Below are 20,277 nucleotides of genomic sequence, written 5' to 3'. Positions count from 1 at the left end.
AATATCACAGAATATACGCTTTTTATGCTCTGACATGTTTTGTCAAGATACCAATTTTTAGTTCATATACAAGTCGTAAATTCCCTAGCCAGATTCCCTTTTTATATAAATAGATGCATAGAGGACAAAATGGAACAGTTAATTATATTTTTTATTCTTTTACAAAATTTAATTCTTTTAGATATAATTTTTAACGGTAAACGATATTCTGCTAAGTTATAATACAAAAATTATTACTAATAATAATTTATATCCTAATATTTATATCCTAATTTAATAATATTTATATCCTCATTTATATCACTCAAAACAGAATTGGAAAACTTATTCAAATCATATTTAATCAAAACATTTTACGAAGTTTTGGGAAAAAGGAATTTTGGGGTTTGTTTGATTTTTAACTTTGAATTCAATCATTTGAACATTTATACCGCGTTTCATCATTCATATAACATTAGCAAAATAATTTACTAAATAATTCTTAAATGTAATAGTATTCTTGTTTATCTTCTGTTATATGACTAAAAATAAATAAAAAAGCGGCTGGTATTCAATATTTATTTTTATTTAATTACAAATACTTGGCTATTGGTACTGAAGACATAGTCTTTCCATATTATCACTTTTCTATTCGGCCTTGAAATTATGTTAACGACCTAATAGAATTCGGAAAATCCTATGATTGCATAAAACTGCGGGAGGTGCTAATAATGACAAATTTTAAATGAAAATAGAAATTTATTTAAATTCTATTTGTGCGTGTCTACTTTATGCATTTAATCTATCAAATGCAGAAAAGTGAGAAAAATCCATCCAACACAGAGAAATAATTCTTCTAGTCTGTGCTAAGATTGTATCAAATTCATTTAAACTTTAGTTTAAATTCGAAATGCGATCTCTCAAATCAACGAAGGAGTACATTTTTGGCTTTAAATTCCACATTAGTAGCAACTGTATAATAGCTAAACGTACCCAAAATATTTGTAGAAAACCGCCAAAATTCTAGAAATTGCTATAAAATCCCAAAAATATTAGGAAGATTATTGCTTGCCATTTCCATGCTGAAAAGATCAAGCGTTTACGAGGATGAGCTCGACTGTTAACGAACAACTTGTGGAAAAATTTCAACGCTAAAATATAAATACGTATGCCAAATTTTCCAAAAATTCCTGATAAATATTGTACTCTCATCGTAAATATATATGGATTTATAATATGATGAAAACAGTCGGTAAAAGAATGAATTAAAATTTAATTTCCAAAAATAAATTAGCCTGCTAAAACTAAATAAAATAGATTAGTAAATAGTAAAAAATTGTGTAACAAAATAAATAATGATCTTTCTTAAAATACTGCCCAATAAAACACGTCGAATAATTGAAAATTTACAAGCTTGGAAGCTAAAATTCTAAAAAGATTTCGGAAAATTCGGCCGTCACATGTTAAAAGAAACAAGTCTACAGGCTACTAGTACAAAGAAAGAGGAGGGAGACGAAACGAAACGCAAGCCATTCAATACCGGGGAGGCAATTTTATGGCTTATCCATCACACTAAGGGGAAGCAAACATACTGCCTTAGGCTGGGCCATCTTAGAGAGATTTCAGAAAACGAAAGCGATTTTTTTGGAGGGGTTTGTTGTCTGACAACGCGGCCGTTTTCAAAGCATTTCGTTCCGAGAGGCGGGCTCGTTGATGGGTTAAAAAATGGTCACTTAATCCTCGAGATGAAAAAACGCTATACTAACTCTTTGAGCAGCCATTCTTGACAATACTCGATATAGTAGAATGTGTATGCATTCGTCAAAAAATATACTTTCACTATTTCTTAGTATCACACAAAGTAAAAACACGCTCTAAACTATCAGTATTTTTAATAAAAAAAAGAAATAACTAAAATCGCAATCTGTTAGCGTAAAAAAATAATTTATTCATAGAAAGGTTTATTGAAAGATTTAAGAATGAGTCGGGAGAGCAAGATCAGAGCGCAAAAATACCTCCCAGCAAGGTCAATTACGTCAGCAAGGTCAAGAATAATCAGGGTGGAGAAGACTGAGAAATTTCTTGTGGTCACATTGAACGGCTGCTGTGACGTGTATGTGACATCCGTACGACATTCACATCCATATCACAATGTGGCATTTCTGCAACGTTGTACCGTGGTCACAAATGTAATGTGAAGAAAATGTAACATTGAGATGTCACTGCAACGTTATAGCAACTGTGCTATATGGGACACCACAGAAGTTTACGGTGCAAATCAGAATACAAATTTACACAAATATTTCTATTCTTTGAATACATTTAAATCTTTTAGATTTACTTCACATGAGCTAAGTATATACAGTGATTTAGAAGTTGTTACTGACAGATTCATTTACTCCATGAGGATTGTGAGAGTGCAGTATAAACAGGGAGCAGTAAGTTGCATGAAATGAAATAAATTAAAAAATAGGTCTAAATATAAATTGGCTATCAAACAAATTTGGAGTTAATAAATGATAGCGCACTACAATAACTGTAAGATGAGAAGTATTAAGCTGAACAAACATACACATTAAGAAGCTTGTTTATATACAAAAGCTAAGAGGGGAAAATATTTCAAAAGAATTTTAAAGCTTTAAAATTTTACGTGATGATGGTTTTTGTTTTAAGAAATATTGAATTATGGGCTATTGTTCGGAGAACAGCCTTGGTTGCGCCAACTTTATATATTTGTATTAAATCTGTATTACATGTAACTAATGGAAGTGCTATGTATTATACATAGCATTTCCATCAGTTATATGTTGCGAATAATTATTTAAATAAACCGTAAAAAATTGTTAAAAGGAAGAGTACTTTGCAGTACGGCAGGCAACAATATACCATCCTGTATAATTATTAGCAAACAATGATACTTATTAATAAAATACACTTTATATTATTAATGAGCTACGTTGCAAATGTTGAATATATAGACAAAGTACAGCGGTTTCGAGCACCACCTAGTGATGGATTTCGCGAAAACCATTGGAAACTAGGAAGCGAAATTTCGTCCTGTCTGACAGTATGAGTTGGCCTTAGCAAAACAAATATTAAACTGAGCTTATACCTGATCTGGAGAATACTATTTTCGGACTTCCTCAGACCTCAGGCCCAGTTCGAGATTCTCTCAGGAATCTGAGAATTCCCCTCTGCATGCCAGAATAATAAAAACAGTGAAGTGTCTCGTATGCAAATGTAGGAAAATAACGCTTCCCTGACTCCAATAGAATCAATATTTTATTCCTTACGACGTTATAGATACTTACTCATTATTTACATTTTACATCCATGTTAAATCGCATGATAGAATACCGAACTTTGTTTTTCGTGGTGAGAAAAAGAAGTATTGCCATTCCGCTTTAACTAAACTTAATTAGAAACTTGACGGAACTGAAGCGACGCTACAAACAGTATCAAATATTAAACAGGAAATGCAGGAAGGAGTGGCAACAGTAGCATTTTGAGTTTTTGAATGGTAAATCAGCAATGTGTGCTGTTAGCAAGACTATGGAACTCTGTAAGTGAGCGTACGATTGCCCACTTGCCTTCTAAGTTACTATTTCCGGTTTAAATGAGTAACTTTTTTCAAACTGCTAATTGTCCACAAAGACCAGTAAAATACTTTTTAGCATATTTTAGAAACCTTGAGTGTTGGCCAATAAATGTTAAAGAAGCAAAACTTCAAGTAATTAAAATGTCGCAGATATCATAATTAAGTATGTATATATTCTTGAGCAATAAATTATATTTCTATAAAATATATATATATATATATTTTTAACTAAAGTGTTCCTGGAAATCAGACCATGCCTAACTAGGCCATTAGATAAGTCTCGTGCACAATATGTATAAATACTTTTATCATAATAATTACATGTGTATTTACGCAAGACACTGAAAACTGCGATGAAATATTCAAGAACTCATTTGGGTAAAATGTTAGTTCACGAACCCATTTTCCATCCATGTCAAGCATAAATATAATTACTAAGTATGTAGCAAGTTATGTGAAATCGAAACTTGTACTTATCTCCGTAGTGCGGAAACTTTCTGTTTAGGGGTATGTAACCAATGATTTGGAAAAAGTAATGCTTTAGAAAACCTAATGGATACCTGTACAGAAGAGAAAGCTCATGTGCATGAGGAATGTAATCAGTTATTCATGCACAAGGATAATTTCAACAAGCATGTGTTCGTTTACACAGGAAAGAAACCTCATGTATGTGAAGTATGCACGAAATCATTCACTGAGAAGAGTAGTTTAAAACGGCATCTGCTTATTCACGTTGGGAACAAATCTTACGATTGCAAAATATGTGAGAAATCATTTAGTCGAAAGGCCAGTTTATATACACATACGCTTATTCACACAGGAGGGAAACATCATGTTTGTGAAATATGTAAGAAATCATTTAGTTACAAGTCTGTTTTAAACCAGCATATGCTCATTCACACAGGAGAAAAACCTCATGTGTGTCAAGTGTGTACAAAGTCATTTAGTCAAAAGTCTGCTTTAAACCAGCATATGCTCATTCACACTGGAGAAAAACCGCATGTTTGTGAAGTATGTGAAAAGTCATTTAGTCAAAAGGGTCATTTAAATGAGCATATGCTCATTCATACAGGAGAAAAACCATATGTGTGTGAAGTATGTAAGAAATCATTTAGTCAAAAGCGTAAATTAAGTAAGCATCAGTTTCTTCATACTGAGGACAAACCTCATGTGTGTGAAGTATGTACGAAGTCATTTAGTCAAAAGTCTATTTTAAACCAGCATATGCTCGTTCATATAGGAGGAAAACCTAATGTGTGTGAAGTATGTAAAAAGTCATTTAGTCAAACAAGTTGTTTAAAAAAGCATATGCTTATTCACACTGGGGAGAAACCTCATGTATGTGAAGTATGTAAGAAGTCATTTTTTGAAAAAAGAAATTTGAAAAATCATATGCTTATTCATGCAGAAAAACGTCATATATGTGAGGTGTGTAAGAAGTCATTTAATCAAAATTGTAAACTAAGCCAGCATATGCTCATTCACACAGCAGGGAACCCTCATGTGTGTGAAGTATGTAAAAAGGCATTTGGTCAAAAGGCTCATTTAATTCAGCATATGCTTATTCATACAAGAGAGAAACCTCATGTGTGTGAAGTATGTAAGAAGTCATTTAGTCGAAGGAATAATTTAAATGAACATATGCTTATTCACACAGGAGAGAAACTTTATATGTGTGAAGTATGTAAAAAGTCATTTCGACGAAAGCGTAATTTAAATGAGCATATGCTTATTCACACAGGAGAGAAACATCATATGTGTGAAATATGTAAGAAATCATTTACTCACAAATCTGTTTTAAACCAGCACATGCTGATTCACACGGGAGAAAAACCCCATGTGTGTCAAGTGTGTACAAAGTCATTTAGTCAAAAGTCTGCTTTAAACCAGCATAAGCTCATTCACACAGGAGAAAAACCCCATGTGTGTGAAATATGTAAGAAGTCGTTTAGTCAAAAGAGTCGTTTAATTGAGCATATGCTCATTCACACAGGAGAAAAACCTCATGTTTGTGAAGTATGTAAGAAATCATTTACTCAAAAGCGTAAATTAAGCAATCATGTGCTAATTCATATTGAGGACAAACCTCAAATCTAATCTGGAATCTGCTTCTTCTTTTTTGCTGCAAATCTATCAAATATGTAGTCAGCACATTAAATGTGCCTGTTCCAAAGGGCTTACATTTTTGATAGATTTGCAGCAAAAAAGAAGAAGCAAACAGACTGCAGTCCGGCTAAGGCAAAGTGTAGAAAGAAAATGTGTAATGTTCAGGATGAAGTGTTAAGTGAGTTAATTTTGGTTCTCAAAGCATTTTGATTGGATAGTTAATATTACTGTAAAATTATTATTTGCTGCTTGAGTTTTAGTTCAATTTACATCACCAAAATTATGTAAGAGTCATATGACATAGATTTTTCTCGAAATGATACAGTGCAAATAGATGTTGCTTTCAGTGGTAAATAAAGCCTAACAAAATGATTTTCATGGCAATAATCTTGAGGGAAAAAAAAAACTAATGAAGTTTGGCATTTATCTCCGTTTTGGTAGTTTTAATGAATCTATTCTGCAGTTATGTCCAGTAGATATTAGCAAAACCATGACTGTCATAGAAATATGAACTGTGCCAGATTATTCTGATGTATTATTTTATGGCAGTCACTAAGAAGACTAAGAGAGAGACATAATATTTGTTGTTTTATGTAATTTTTAAATATTTTAATTTTTTTATTATAACCAAGAACTTTTCTCTATAAATTATGTAGTCTTAAAAGACCAATATTTCAAAAGATAAGAATTTTCAAAGAAATCTATTCCCCCCCCCCTTCTTATGCGAGTGTTTCATATTCCATGTTTAAAATGGTTTTTGAACTTATTTGAAAAGCTTACTAATGTTAAAAATAAATATTGCCACTGTCCATGTAAAAAGTAATTGTAGGGAGAATTTTGCTGGTGGTGTCACTTAAGGTCTTAAAAAGCAATTAAAAATTAAATAACACGGTGCTTAAATATGAAGTTATGACTCGCACATAATACACATTTTGTAATCTTCTTCGGAATTAAATCAAAAAGAGAGCTTCAATTTAACCATTCTATGCAACATTATGTGTATAAATTAACATATAATGTTTGGATATAAAAATCAATTGCATGAATATAAAATACGTCATTAATGCTCTTTACTCAATAAGACATAACAGCAAAATTTAATATAACTATTCATGTCTCATTTTTTGTAAGTAGTGAAAGAATTTTCTTTCCCATCTACTCTGAATACTATGTGTATGGATGAAGAATTTCTGCAGAATTAATCATGCATTTAATACTCAAAATGGAACAGCTTTAGTATTGGTCCTTTTGGCGATTTTTTGATTTGGCGACAAATTTCGGTCGCCAATGTATACCCGGCTTTGAAGATTGGGAAAAAATGGCGGATTGTCAACAAAACCCGATCTAGACTAAATAACAATCCTAAAAAATAAGCTCTTGATCAGAATAAACAGTCTTTCTCTAATTTTCAACATTTCTAGTACTGCTATGATAAATTCTTCAAACACTACCGTAAATGAATTTATGGCAGTGATTATGTTACTACTCATAATACTACATTTAAGTGAGTATGCAACCATATATATGTAGAATTATTGGTTGATCTTTACATTATGGTAACTTGGCGTTTTTTTGGCGACCAACTCTCCTACAGCAACCCTCTATTTTTTTTTCCCGCCGCCATTTTGTCTTCACGAAGTAAAGACATGTTTCTTTTCTTTTTATCTACTGAACACTTCTTCCAACAATCTACTAGCCGAATTACACTTATGCTAGAAATTTTATCTAACAAAACTGCTTAATCATGACAAATATTCACTGCAAAATTGGGAAAAAGTGCACAATACCATACTCCTTATGCGTTTTTCAAAATAACACATACACATAAACCATGTACACGCCAACTTATTTTTACTTAAAAAAACATCCCAGAATTGCACAAAAATGGCATTGCGCACACTCTTCACTATATCCATGTACACTGCTTTTTTCTCATAAATTAGAAAAATTTCACGAAAATACATGACAATTTTCTCAATCTTTAAACCTGGTAAAAGGAACATATATGAAATTACCTGATCGCGAAAAAGTATTTACCCTTTCCAAATATGAACATTTCCACATATAAAATAAATAAAATATCCAAAAACTTTTACCTCTAAATCATCTATTACATTATACACGTCACCAACGAATTCATACCGCAAGCATTACAAATACTTAGTATCAAATATTTAAATTATTTCCATGCACGTTTACTTCAACTTAAACGTATACCAAATTCCTACTAACATAAAATTCACAAAATAACTATCATTTAATTAAAATATCACTAAACCATGTACACGCCGACTTATTTTTACTTAAAAAAAATCCCAGAATTGCACAAAAATGGCATTGCGCACACTCTTCACTATATCCATGTACACTGCTTTTTTCTCATAAATTCGAAAAATTTCACGAAAATACATGACAATTTTCTCAATCTTTAAACCCGGTAAAAAGAACATATATGTCAGATATTTATATTATTTCCATGCACGTTTACTTCAACTAAAACGTATACCAAATTCCTACAAACATAAAATTCACAAAATAACTATCATTTAATTAAAATATAATTAAATTCAAAAACACTACTTAAAATATAAATGAGCACATACATTAAATTAATACATACATAAATACCCATTTCGAATTCACTTTAGTTATGGCCATGGGATCCAAAAATTCACGAACACTGTTTCACACAACACAGAATAAAGCCAAATACAAAGTTTCCAGATTTTTTCCCGATTTCCCCCCTTTTCCGATTAAAGAACCGTAATTCGTCCATTAATATCACATGACATATCCCATGATCTCTCATTTCCCTCACACAAAATAATGCGTAATCGGAACTGAGTACTGCTCACATTATTACCAAAGTGCCAGGTAGTAACCTTTATCGCCTCCAAAATGTCGCCAAACTACCAGTTACCATATTGTAAAGATCAACCGAATTATTTGTACAAAAATGTGTAGTAGAACACACCAAAAAACTGAATGAAATGACCACAATACTTCTATATATCTGAATGAGGTACAAATGTTTACAGCAACATTTAATTATTTAATGTTATATGCAAAGCAAAATGAATTGCACAAATATAAAAGATTCATTGTTAACTGCAGGTCATTTATATTTGTATGAACCCATTTCATTATTTTTATTAGTACTTAAGAAATACAGACACCAGTATTAAGCAACTCTTTGTATTGGGCTACATCTAGCAGAGTAAGTGCATGTACATAAAATGGTAGCACAAAGTACTGATATTAACATGTTTTCATACTTGGAATAACAAGATAAATTTAATCGCAAATTGCAGATAATTGTGATCATGTAATGAATTTCTGTTACTAGTTAAATTCTAAATTAATAGTGATGTACATGCTATAGCAAAAAACTGAAATATTATGAAATAACCATATAGCATATAAATGTGTTAATATACAGAATTTTAAGTACATATCTGAATACAAGTGCATGGGACAGAGATATGTACAAATGAAGTATAGAGTCTGAAATATGGATGGCCAATATCCAGAATGATCTAATATCTAGACCACCAGTCCAATAAGTAAATCGATAAATAAAATTAAAATAATAAAAAAATTTCCCTACTGGGTTACAAAGTCCAGCAGTGGAGAATATAATGCTGTATAAAAGAAAGTAGGTGCACCTTAAATGTGATTTTTCTTCTCATGGCAGCTAGAGAATGGGGCTGTTGCCAGTGGCATTGTATCAACTGACATATTGATGAATGTGGGATGTCAGCATATTTTTGTGTTGTTGCAGGGTTCGTCGCCAAATTTTCACCAAAAAATTGCCAAGTTACCATAATCCAAAGATTAACCTTTTATCTGCCAGATAAAATTAATTTTTTGAATATACATTATGATTGTACACTGTTTTGTTAATATAACTATTTTAATAATATCATCGTGTTAATATATTAATATATCATTTTTAAAATATCCATCTCAAAGCAAAATTTCTTTTTTTTTTTTTTTTTTTTTTTTTTTTTTTTTTTTTAAATCCTTACTCAGTAACTCCCTCTCTCTTCTTACTCCCCTCACATCTATAGTAACATATGTTTTGGTAAGATTTTCACTGCAAGTGTGAGGACAGTTAAGGTGCATTCCTAAATCAAAATCATATATACAGATAAAAGTTAGTAATGCATATTGAATGGGTAACTTACTGAAATAACAGAGCAAATGAAAGAAGTACACTGCACACACACACACACAAAAAAAAAAAAAAGGAAAAGATCTGTATCTCCTGTTCTACTGGTCCAATTGTCGAAATTCAAATTGCATGTATCATGTCTCGAAGATGCAACTTAGGATATGTATTGCAATGTTCTAATACAGGTATTTTGACACAAAATGGGACTTTTTCTGAAATGACATGCAGATTTTTTTTCCATATTCCAATTCTATGACTTAAATTATGTCAAACTGTCAAGTTCTGTAAACATCGCACAAGTAGTTTTTAAAAAATTAGCTCTTCAATGTTAATTGAATTTGATATATATTTACTAATATCTCTTTTTTATTAAACTTATTTGATTCTTCCTTTTATATTTCAAAATTTAGGTGTATTCTAAATAAAATTCGTCCATATTTTATGATTTATTTTTAAAATTTGTATTTCTAAAAATTTTTATAAATTTTTTGAAAACATTTTGAATTATAACCTATAAAAGTTTTGCCATATTTAAGTAGATGTATTTCTAAGCGTACCTGCAAAAAAAAAAATAGTTTTTTATTCAAAATTTTCCAAGATGCACGTGAATTTACATTTGGGCACATTTTGAAATTTGGCGTATTTTTTATAAGCGATAATTACGAAAACATGGTTTACGCACTTTGTTAAAATTATTTGAAAGTATGAACGATGACTTTTTCCATTTCGTGGACAAAAAGGAAAGGAGAATAGGTTACTATAAATTAAGAAGTTCACTGGGTGAATTATTCTTGGCGAAGACTGAAAAAAATTTGTCAAGATAAAGTTCTAAATTTCTCGTCAAAAATTACGAAATTTAATATCTAGGCATAATTTTAGTCTTAGAATCGAAATATGGAAAAAACAAATTTATGTTATCTCGGAAGTACAATTTTGTGTCAAAATACCTATATTAGAACAAAGCTATATATAAATATAATATATACTGTAAGTCGCGCTTTTGAGACATGGAGAATGCAATTTGAATTTCATCAATCAGCCCAACAGAACGGAAGATATAAAACTCTCCCTCCTCCTGCAGTGTACATTAGCATCTATTTATGCACTATAATTTATAGCATAGAATTATTCACAATAATATAATTTATTTATTCATCATTTTGTATTTAATCAATCCTAATATTTTCATAAATTTAATACTTATCTGTACTAAATACAAATGTGCACAAGGCAATAGCAACTCTACTTATATCTCTGAAAAGAGATACATTTGATGGAGTTATGTACATATATTTATACAAAATTAAAACATGAAAATTTTTTCTGTTTAATAAATTTTAAACTTCATCACATTCAGTAGAATTAGAAATCTCCATATGTACTGAAATGCTTCTGAATTAGTGATTTCTTGCTGCTTCGGCCTTTTTCATAGCTGCTACACAATGAGGGTTTAAATACATGTGGAACTACCAGTTTATAAAGTCTTTTCACTGGCTATTCAATAGGTTAATTTTTAAAGAAGGGGGGGGGGAATGCATGGAATCTTTTCCACTACAGGATAATGTGTGTTAAGCAATTTTCAGAATTTTCTGATTATAAAACCAACCTTTCCAAAAAAGTAGCTTAGCATTGGAGATAAATTTTTCGTCAACCTAGGACGAAAGAGAGAAGAGCTATATTAAACTGAGAATTACATAAAAACCCAACCATTCAGCAAATTTTTTTTAAAAGTATCCATAAGGAAATACTTAACTTTTTTCCCCTCCCCCCTGCTCCTTTCCTCATATACACTGTAATTTGTTTTAATGAAAAAAAAATCAGAGGGTTTCAGAAACTTGGCATTGCACACACTTGTTTCCCATATCTGTTTTCACTTAAGTAATTAACAGAGAATCATACAAATTTGACATTGCAGTTTTTCCATGCATGTAGCATTCTTTCTGTAGAAAATTGTTTGACACTCTTTGTCCTATATTGAAAAAGGTCAAAAAGAAGCTGTTTCCACTTTCTTAACCAAGAAATATAGATATAAAATAGAAATAAGGATCTTTTTGATTATGTGAAACTATGCTTCTGTTTTCTTTATACATGTGCTGTCTTCCACCGAGAAAACATTCACGAAGTTATTTTGACTTTTTATTTTTCTTATGGTAATACGAAAGATAAAAATATGATTAGCTACTTTTGTACAAAAGACGTAAATGTATTAGCACATTGAAAACTTTTCCTTGTTTATTGAAAACTTGAATAATGTTATAAGAGATAAGGATAGAATATAGAACCCAACTGACATATCTATAAAGAACTGTTTGACATATTTGATTAAAGGAAAAGACATGAAGAGCATCTGCTAAAGAGGAGGAATGCATTTATGGAGAAAATTTCCAAGTAAAATTGGTCATATCCATGTTACACATGGGAAAATGCTCATGCAGCCAGTATTCGAATCCAGATCGAACTACCAAGTATTCACTGGACTTCATCACTGAACCACAGGTGGCTGCTTGTCACTAAGGAACATGATCAGATAAAAATCACATATTTTGAGAAGAGTCTGGAACAGTATCTAGGATTGTTACAGTGCTCGTAGGAAAGCAGAATTTTTTGTGGTACAGGTAGCATATCAGGTTGTATTGGCCAATATTCAAATAGATTAGGAATGTAGTACAATAGCTTGTTTTGAAATATGTTTGTTTATGTTACTGAAAATATTTCTGTTTATTTAAGTATTTATACATTCAAGTCAAAAGTGAATATTAAATTAATACTTAAAATGGTTTAGTGTGCATACTTTGTTTTCTTTTGGAGGCATAACTTTCTGAATTAAGTTAATTAACATACACATTCAAGCCTTTGAATTAAATCCTCAAAAATGCAATTCAGTGTTTAGAATGTGCTGCAATTACTGAACTTACTAGAGATTTATACATTATGCAAAATTATTTAGTTGAAAAGTATTATGCAATGAATATTGTTTTCAGTTTTTCTAGTATGAATAAATTGGCAGGATTTAAGTATAATCTAGATAACTACAGTCAAAAGTCGTTAATTCGGACACCCGTAATCCGGAATGATCTATAATCCGGACCTCAAAGCTGCAAACTTTCTGCGCATGCGTCGCGTTCACGCATGCGCACAGGCGTTTACGAGAGCGCATAAGACCCTTACAGCTGCGAATATGTTTGTGCGCATGCGCGTTTAATGTGTAACGGAGTTATACGCTAAGCTAAAGTTATCTAATTCAGTTAATGTTGCAGATTGCGTTGTTCCTTAATCTTCGAATTGGATCCGGCTTATTATTTTTTGCAGACTGTTAGAGCAATTTTATAAAAGTAAGCTTGAACTTTCGATTATGTCAAATAGAATTTCCGATATATATTTACTACAAAGCGAAAGTATGTTTTGAAATCCGAAATCTGTTTATCAATTTCACGCTGCTCCGCGCCAGAGGGGGGGGGGGCAGAAACGTCATTATTAGATTATGATAGATTAGAAAGATTATGTCAAATAGAATTTTCGATATATATTTACTAATATGTAATTTGTATCTACAAAGCGAAAGTATGTTTTGAAATCCGAAATCTGTTTATCAATTTCACGCTGCGGATTGGAAGTTGATCTGTCAGCACTATCCTTTTCTTCAGAGCAGATGTTTTTATTTTATTTGGTTTATAATTCCGTACTAAGTGTAGTATTTCATCTCGATATACTCCGTCTTTGATATGATTTAAATCAAGTTCCTCGTCATTATAATTCGCTTCCGATAGTGAAGAAAGTGACCCAGAGGTTATTGAAAACGAAAACATTTCGATTGACAAATTAGTCGGTATTCTCAACACAGCAATTATAGGACTTGAACAGCGGAACTTTGTAACTAAACAAGAAATTATGTCTGTTTAATAGAATTAAAGAGAAAGTATTATCACATGAAACGAAGCAACTTACATTGAAGGAAATGTTTAATAAAGTAAACAAATAAATATTAAGCTTTTTTCTTTTTGTAAATTTTGATACCCTTTAGATCATAATTGTTCTTTATTTCATAAATTACGGTTTCATATTTTTAATTTTGTAATTTCTGCATGCCATCTTACCAATCCGGAAAAATCGATAATCCGGAATCGCCGAAGTCCCGACGAGTCCGGTTTAACGACTTTTGACTGTAGTTATGATATAATGAAGAATAACATGAATGACAAGCATTAATGAACATAATTACTTGAAAAAGCACTTTATTTTGATTTGCATTATGCATCAAGATATTCTGTTTATTGTAATTTAAGTGTTGCGATTTAAATTATGTTCGTGCCATAATGAATTTTAATACAGGATGAGCCCAAAGTTTGCTAAAACTAAAAATTCATAAAAAAAGAAGAAATTATGATGGAATAGCGGATTAAATATGGCATTTAATCCACTATTCCAAAAAGTTCCACAAATTTTCAATATGCTTAAGATCAGGAGATTTAATGGGAAAGTACATGTGTGGAAGTTTTTTATGAGTGTTATCAGACCACTCACTTAGACTTGCAGTCCTGTGTGTTCTACTGTAGTAATCCTTAAATCGATATTCTTCTTGAAGATGTTGCTTGAAGTTATTGTTGTAAACATGCTGATCCATTCAAACACTCACTTTGACATGTGGGCCCTCATTATACTATGAAAAACACCTACCTCCACAACATCATAGATCCACTATTGGACTGAATTATACTTTGCATATATTTAGGATGAAATGCTGAAATTGGGCCATCGGTTTACTCAGTGTCACGCATCATTTGTAAACGAACAAAATTATGATTTATTGAACAACTTTACACACTATCTACTGTTTAAGCTTGGTGATTTCTGGCCCAGTGGAGATATTCATCTTTATGTGCCTATGTGAGCAACAGCCGCTTGCAAGGTACCTGATTCTAAATATTCACAGCATGCTGTACCTTTTGCAACATCCACTCACCGACTTATACTAGGTTTGAAAGCGATTTGCATCTACAAAGCGTGCAACTAACCAGTAGGCTTAGAAAATTTTTCTAATCTCATTTCTAACATGCATTGCCATGGCATAATATTTCATTGTCCCATGTGTTTAATAGGAGTGTTAAGCCACTCCTGTTAAGCCTTTTGCTGATATTTGCACAATTTAGTTTTGTTTATGAAAACCACTTTCACTAGTAAAGGCCAAAAATTAAGAAACCAGGATATGCAGCGAGCTATTGAGAGAACGAGAGATATGTCCAAAAACTGGGAAACTCCTGGTGTAATCCAAATACAGTACAAAGTCCGTAATCCGGACCTCAAAGCCACAAACACACGCATGCGCGCTTGAAGAAAGTAACGGAGAACGTTATGGAAAACGAAAAAATTTCGATTGACAAGTTAGTCGGTATTCTCGACACATCAATTACAGGACTTGAACACTGGAACTTTGTAACTGAACAAAAAAAATTGTCTGTTTATAGAATTAAAGAGAAAGTATTAGCACAAAAAACGAAGCAACTTAAACAACTTACATTGAAAGAAATGTTTCCTAAAGTAAACAAATATTAAGCTTTTTTTTTAATAAATTTTGATACCCTTTAGATCATAATTGCTCTTTATTTCATACGGTTCATATTTCATTACAGTTCATATTTTTAATTGTATAATTTCTGCATGCCATCTTACCAGATTTAAATTGATGATCTATAATCCGGAATCGCCAAAGTCCCGATGAGTCCGGATTACGGACTTTGTACTATAGTAATAAAAACACCTATTATCAAGTATAGCAACAACATTTTTTCAGAAATTTTCAATTTTAGTACAATCCCTAAATAGGGATTATTACGCACACCATCTACTCTTGATGCTATTTATCATGCAGGTCTATTTTCTTGGCATTTTTTTTTACATACTTCACATTTCCTCCGTTTGCCTATTTCTGTGCATTCAATGTTGTGTTTTTCACATGTTTTAGTGTTAATAGGAACATGATTTGTTGATGATTTAGAGAAAAATTTCCTTCCAGCCTTTTTTGGATCAGATAGTGGTGAGACAGAGCATGATACGTCCTGGCAACCATCCTTCTGTAATACAGCAGGGTTTTCGTTTATGAAACGTAACAGCATGTGGCAGTTCACTACTACTAGTACCCAGTTTGGACATGCCAATCCATCTTGTCCACTCTGGGTAATAGTACCCAGTTTGGACATGCCAATCCATCTTGTCCACTCCTCCCATATACTTGTTATACTCTGTGATCAATTTAGGTTGGGGAATGTGAATATCTTGCTTTCCAGCTCTACTGCATCATTTCACTAGCTGCAAATCAAATCTGCAGCCAAATATTCCATGCGCTTTTTTCTCATCTCCCAGTTTGTCAAAATACAGCATATATACAGTCAAAATACAGTTATGTATAAACTGCTTGAGATAGTGATGCCCATAATATTGAACCATTTGTTCATCAATGCTCAAATTTTTAGAGAACATGCCAAATTTCAGAAAATCTTCATTTAGTTTATCAATCACTGGATGAATTTTGAAAACTTAAGTTTTACTCCTGTAATCTTTAAGAGCTCCGAGTTGTCACTGAGATGGAGAAATTGCTTGATACATGTTTCGACTCGTGCACTGGATATCCATGTCATCATCTCACAAATATAAATTTCTTGAGGAAGAGAATGATAGCCAGTAAAAAGAATTTCAACAAATTTCTTGATGTAGTCATTTGAAAGCTGAAAGTAATGGATGTTCTTCTGAGCAGCATATGTCATAGTCTAATGGCCAATACGTGAAACAATTGTCATTAAACAGCTTTTCAAAACACAGTTTCAAAGTTTTTCCCTTGGAAATCACGAGCAAGATAATTCCTCTTTGTCTCTACAACATCCGAATTTGGGTACACTTTCAAGCACTTGGGTCGTTTTGTCTCCTCCCGCTTCAAAATCAAAGCCAAATTTTTCTTTTTAACCTGTTCTGGGTCTTCATCCTCTCTAGTTGTACTTATCAATGGCACAGTTAAGTCCACCACAGCAGGTTCATCTCTTCGTGTCACACTATGAATTTTCAGTATGTCCAGGAACATCTACTGGTTCTTCGTCATCAGTTTTACAATATTTATAGAATCATTCCTATCTTCAAAGGAAGAATTCCAGAGGCTCTGGGAATCCAATGATATCTCTAAGTTCTTTCTTAGAAAGATGCTTTTGTCAAGCCATTTCTTGTGCAATGCAATTATAAAATATTTGTTGACATTCTACTCAGTTGAAATCTCCAAATGGTATCAACACTCACCAATAATATAAAAAATCACCATAACCAAAATTAGTCTCGATCCACTATGTCTAATATATCTTCAAAACTCAGATTTCGCTTGTCTGAGTGGACTGGGAAAATGAACACATGCTCAACATAGAGCATACAGGTGATCACTTTAGGTTCCTATCTAGAAAACACATCCAGCAGAAGAGGTGAATGTCCTAGTTTTCTCCAAAATAGATGGTGTTACTAGGCCGTTTAATGCATATACCTAAATGGGCACCATAACAGCTAATGAATTAAAATTACATAATACACAGATTGGAATTTGCTAGCAAGTTCGCCCTTGAAACAGAAAAGAAAATTCAAAATCCTGCTCCTGAGGACACTCCAGCTGGCAACTTCACCAAATTTATATCCTATTGTTCCAAAACAACGGCATAATTAGATCCGCTCTTTTTGTTGAAATTAACAAAATGCATGGCATTAATCAACTATACAATCTTCAGATGCACATTTTTACTTTGTTAAAATGTGAAGATTGTTTAACCCATGTAAAAACAAATTTTTCAAGCATATCATCTTGGAGATAAAATAGCAGACCCAGTATAAAATGAAATAAAATAACTTCAAATGCAATGCAATAAAATAAGCAAAACTATGTCACAACCATCATAATTTTCCACATTCTCAATTCATTCACAGAACGAGCTCGCCTATAGTTTAAAATAGATTTGTCCATGTACTGATGATTTCTATTTTACTTACAAATACAAAATCCCATAAATATCTGCAAAGGTCACACCGAACCTTTTCCTCATATCTTTTGAACTGTATGCCAGCTTAGCATAAGACCTGACCAATCACAATGACACAAACACAAACTGATATTCATTCTGTTGCGAAGAACACAGAAAATATATATATCAAATATATTCAAAACAGTTCGTTCGGTTGCGGGCTGCCTCTACCCGAGGCTGGATGCATTATGAATAAAGACAAAAAATTCTTAATAAGCCATTCTTTATTTTGATCAAAACAGTATCACTCTTCCGAGATCAGCTTTCGTACTGCCTGTAAGCAATCCATTCGAAAACACTCAGCACGCAGGCTGACGTCACGAACAGCAGCGCCTGAACGACATCCCCACTACTCCACTAGCCATGTATGCAGACGAGACAGCGATCCTTACGCAAAGTGCATTTGTTAGTTCAGCAATACAACAGCTACAACACCACATCCACTCGCTAGAGACTTGGCTGACCAAATGGAAAATCAAAGTGAATGTCGACAAGACACATATACTGTTTACTAGCAAATGTATGGTGTGGGCATTCCCTGGGTCAAGCAGGTCCCTTATCTTGGGGTGATCCTCAGTAAATCTCTTACATGGAACCCACACGTTACACATATTCTCAGGAAGTTTCGAGAGCTTCACTCTTCCCCTTAATTGCTCGAAACAGTGTTCTATCTATTGATAATAAGTTGCTCATTTACAAAACCATGTTGCGTCCAATTCTTAGTTATGCATGCCTCGTCTGGGCATACTCGTGCAAAAGTTTGAGAAGGCAGTTGCTAGCTGCCCAAAACGGGGTATTGCGTATGATATGTAATGCCCCCTGGTACATTCGGAATAGCCAAATTCGTAAAGAGTTAAGAATAGAGGATCTTTGTGATTTTTATTGCCGCCTATCTAGGGCATTTTATGATAAACAAGAACTTCTGGACAATCCTGTGGTTGTTAACTATCGTTATGATATTAGGGACCCCAATGTCAGTAAACGCCCAAGGACGATCCTAAATGTTAGTAATATGTAATTTTGTAAATGTGTTATGCAAATGGTTGCTTAGATTCTTTATTGTACATTGTTCTCTTTTCATCCTGATTACATTTTATTTTTACTAGTGGCACTAAGGCGTCGCACTTCGTATTTTGTTTCTCTTGTGTGTGTATGTATTCTTCTGTGAAATAGTTGTTTTTTTTAAAAAAAAAGTAGTTAATCATGTATGGATAGTAATTAGGTACTTAAGGTAAAAAATCTGTATTTAACTATTAGCAATTATGAATTTAAACTCTTACTCATTTAATTATTTAGCACATTCAGTTATATTTCTCATAATTCGAAACTTTTATCATGTTATTCGATGAGGGGTAGGGCTATGGCGCCCAGGCACCCTGGTGGTTAAGCACCGCAGTTCAACGCATCCAGTTCAAAAGCAGCGGCTCGCGCCGGTATTACTTCACTTCATTTCACAACATCCTCCCCCCTTGAGACTCAGGTTGAGTCTCAAACTCATAACAAACATTATTTAAAAGATGAAGTATTTTTGGAGCTTTTACAAGTCGTCCAGAGGAGAAATATTGTTGCATCACCATTTTATCAGGTACAATTCCCCTTTTTAACGTACACCCAGCACTAGAATTAGATTCCTCTGCACCCAGTTTCTTATCAGAAATTATGTTTCTGTCATTGGCCTGTATCTCCAGAGGAAAGATGCGTTGTATTGGTCGTATAACTGTTCTGTGCCGGGTCTTAAATTTAACCGTACGAATCCAGGGATCAATTCTGTAATTCGGGCTAAGGGACAAAATAAACGTTTTCTGTTATCATCCCCCATCAGTACTATTTCTCCTACTACAGGTTCCCGAGATCGTTTTTCATTATGCTTTTGAACTAGTTGACCAAGGTATTCTTTTCTAAATCGTTGTCTCATATCATTTAACAATTTAGTTCTATACTTTAATCTCTTATTAAGACTTGACGAATTTAATTCATCAAGATCTTCAACAATGGAATTTCTGTTCTCGATAAGAAACATCGCGGGTGTCAGAGGTACTAATTCTTGCGGATCTTCAGAAACATACGTTAAGGGTCTACAATTAATTATAGTTTCACAATCACAAAGAATAGTGTAAAGTTCTTCATATGATAACACTGATTTGCCTAAAGTACATTTCAGCAATTCTTCTACTGTACGAACCAACCTCTCCCACCAGCCGCCCCACCAAGCTGCAGTATGTGAAATAAATTTCCAGAGTATCTTTTCAGTTCCCGTTTCCTTTAACATTTTAGTCCAATTTAGTTTTGATAAATCATTAGATGCACCCCGAAAATTTGTCCCGTTATCACTATAGATTATTCTAGTGCGTCCCGCCTAGCAACAAATCGTTGAAGCG

General features: G+C 32.8%; 1 protein-coding gene across 1 annotated transcript; it reads left to right on the top strand.

The window, feature by feature from the left end:
• Window positions 1-3,313: 3,313 nt before the first annotated feature.
• Window positions 3,314-12,634, top strand: LOC118197012 (uncharacterized). The gene has a single exon (XM_085812083.1). It carries the CDS (start codon window positions 4,130-4,132, stop codon window positions 5,672-5,674), a length of 1,545 nt encoding a protein of 514 aa, XP_085668209.1. The 5' UTR covers window positions 3,314-4,129; the 3' UTR covers window positions 5,675-12,634.
• The last annotated feature ends 7,643 nt before the right edge of the window (window positions 12,635-20,277 follow it).

Source organism: Stegodyphus dumicola, chromosome 2 (genome assembly GCF_044657685.1).
Source record: "Stegodyphus dumicola isolate Sdum_Otavi_A_Nest chromosome 2, ASM4465768v1".
Classification (NCBI taxonomy): Eukaryota; Metazoa; Arthropoda; class Arachnida; order Araneae; family Eresidae; genus Stegodyphus; species Stegodyphus dumicola.
This window is presented reverse-complemented; position numbering and strand designations above follow the sequence as displayed.

Excerpts from the sequence above, each read along its gene's own strand:
- LOC118197012 (XM_085812083.1), top strand. The coding sequence starts at position 4,130 with ATGGATACCTGTACAGAAGAGAAAGCTCATGTGCATGAGGAATGTAAT.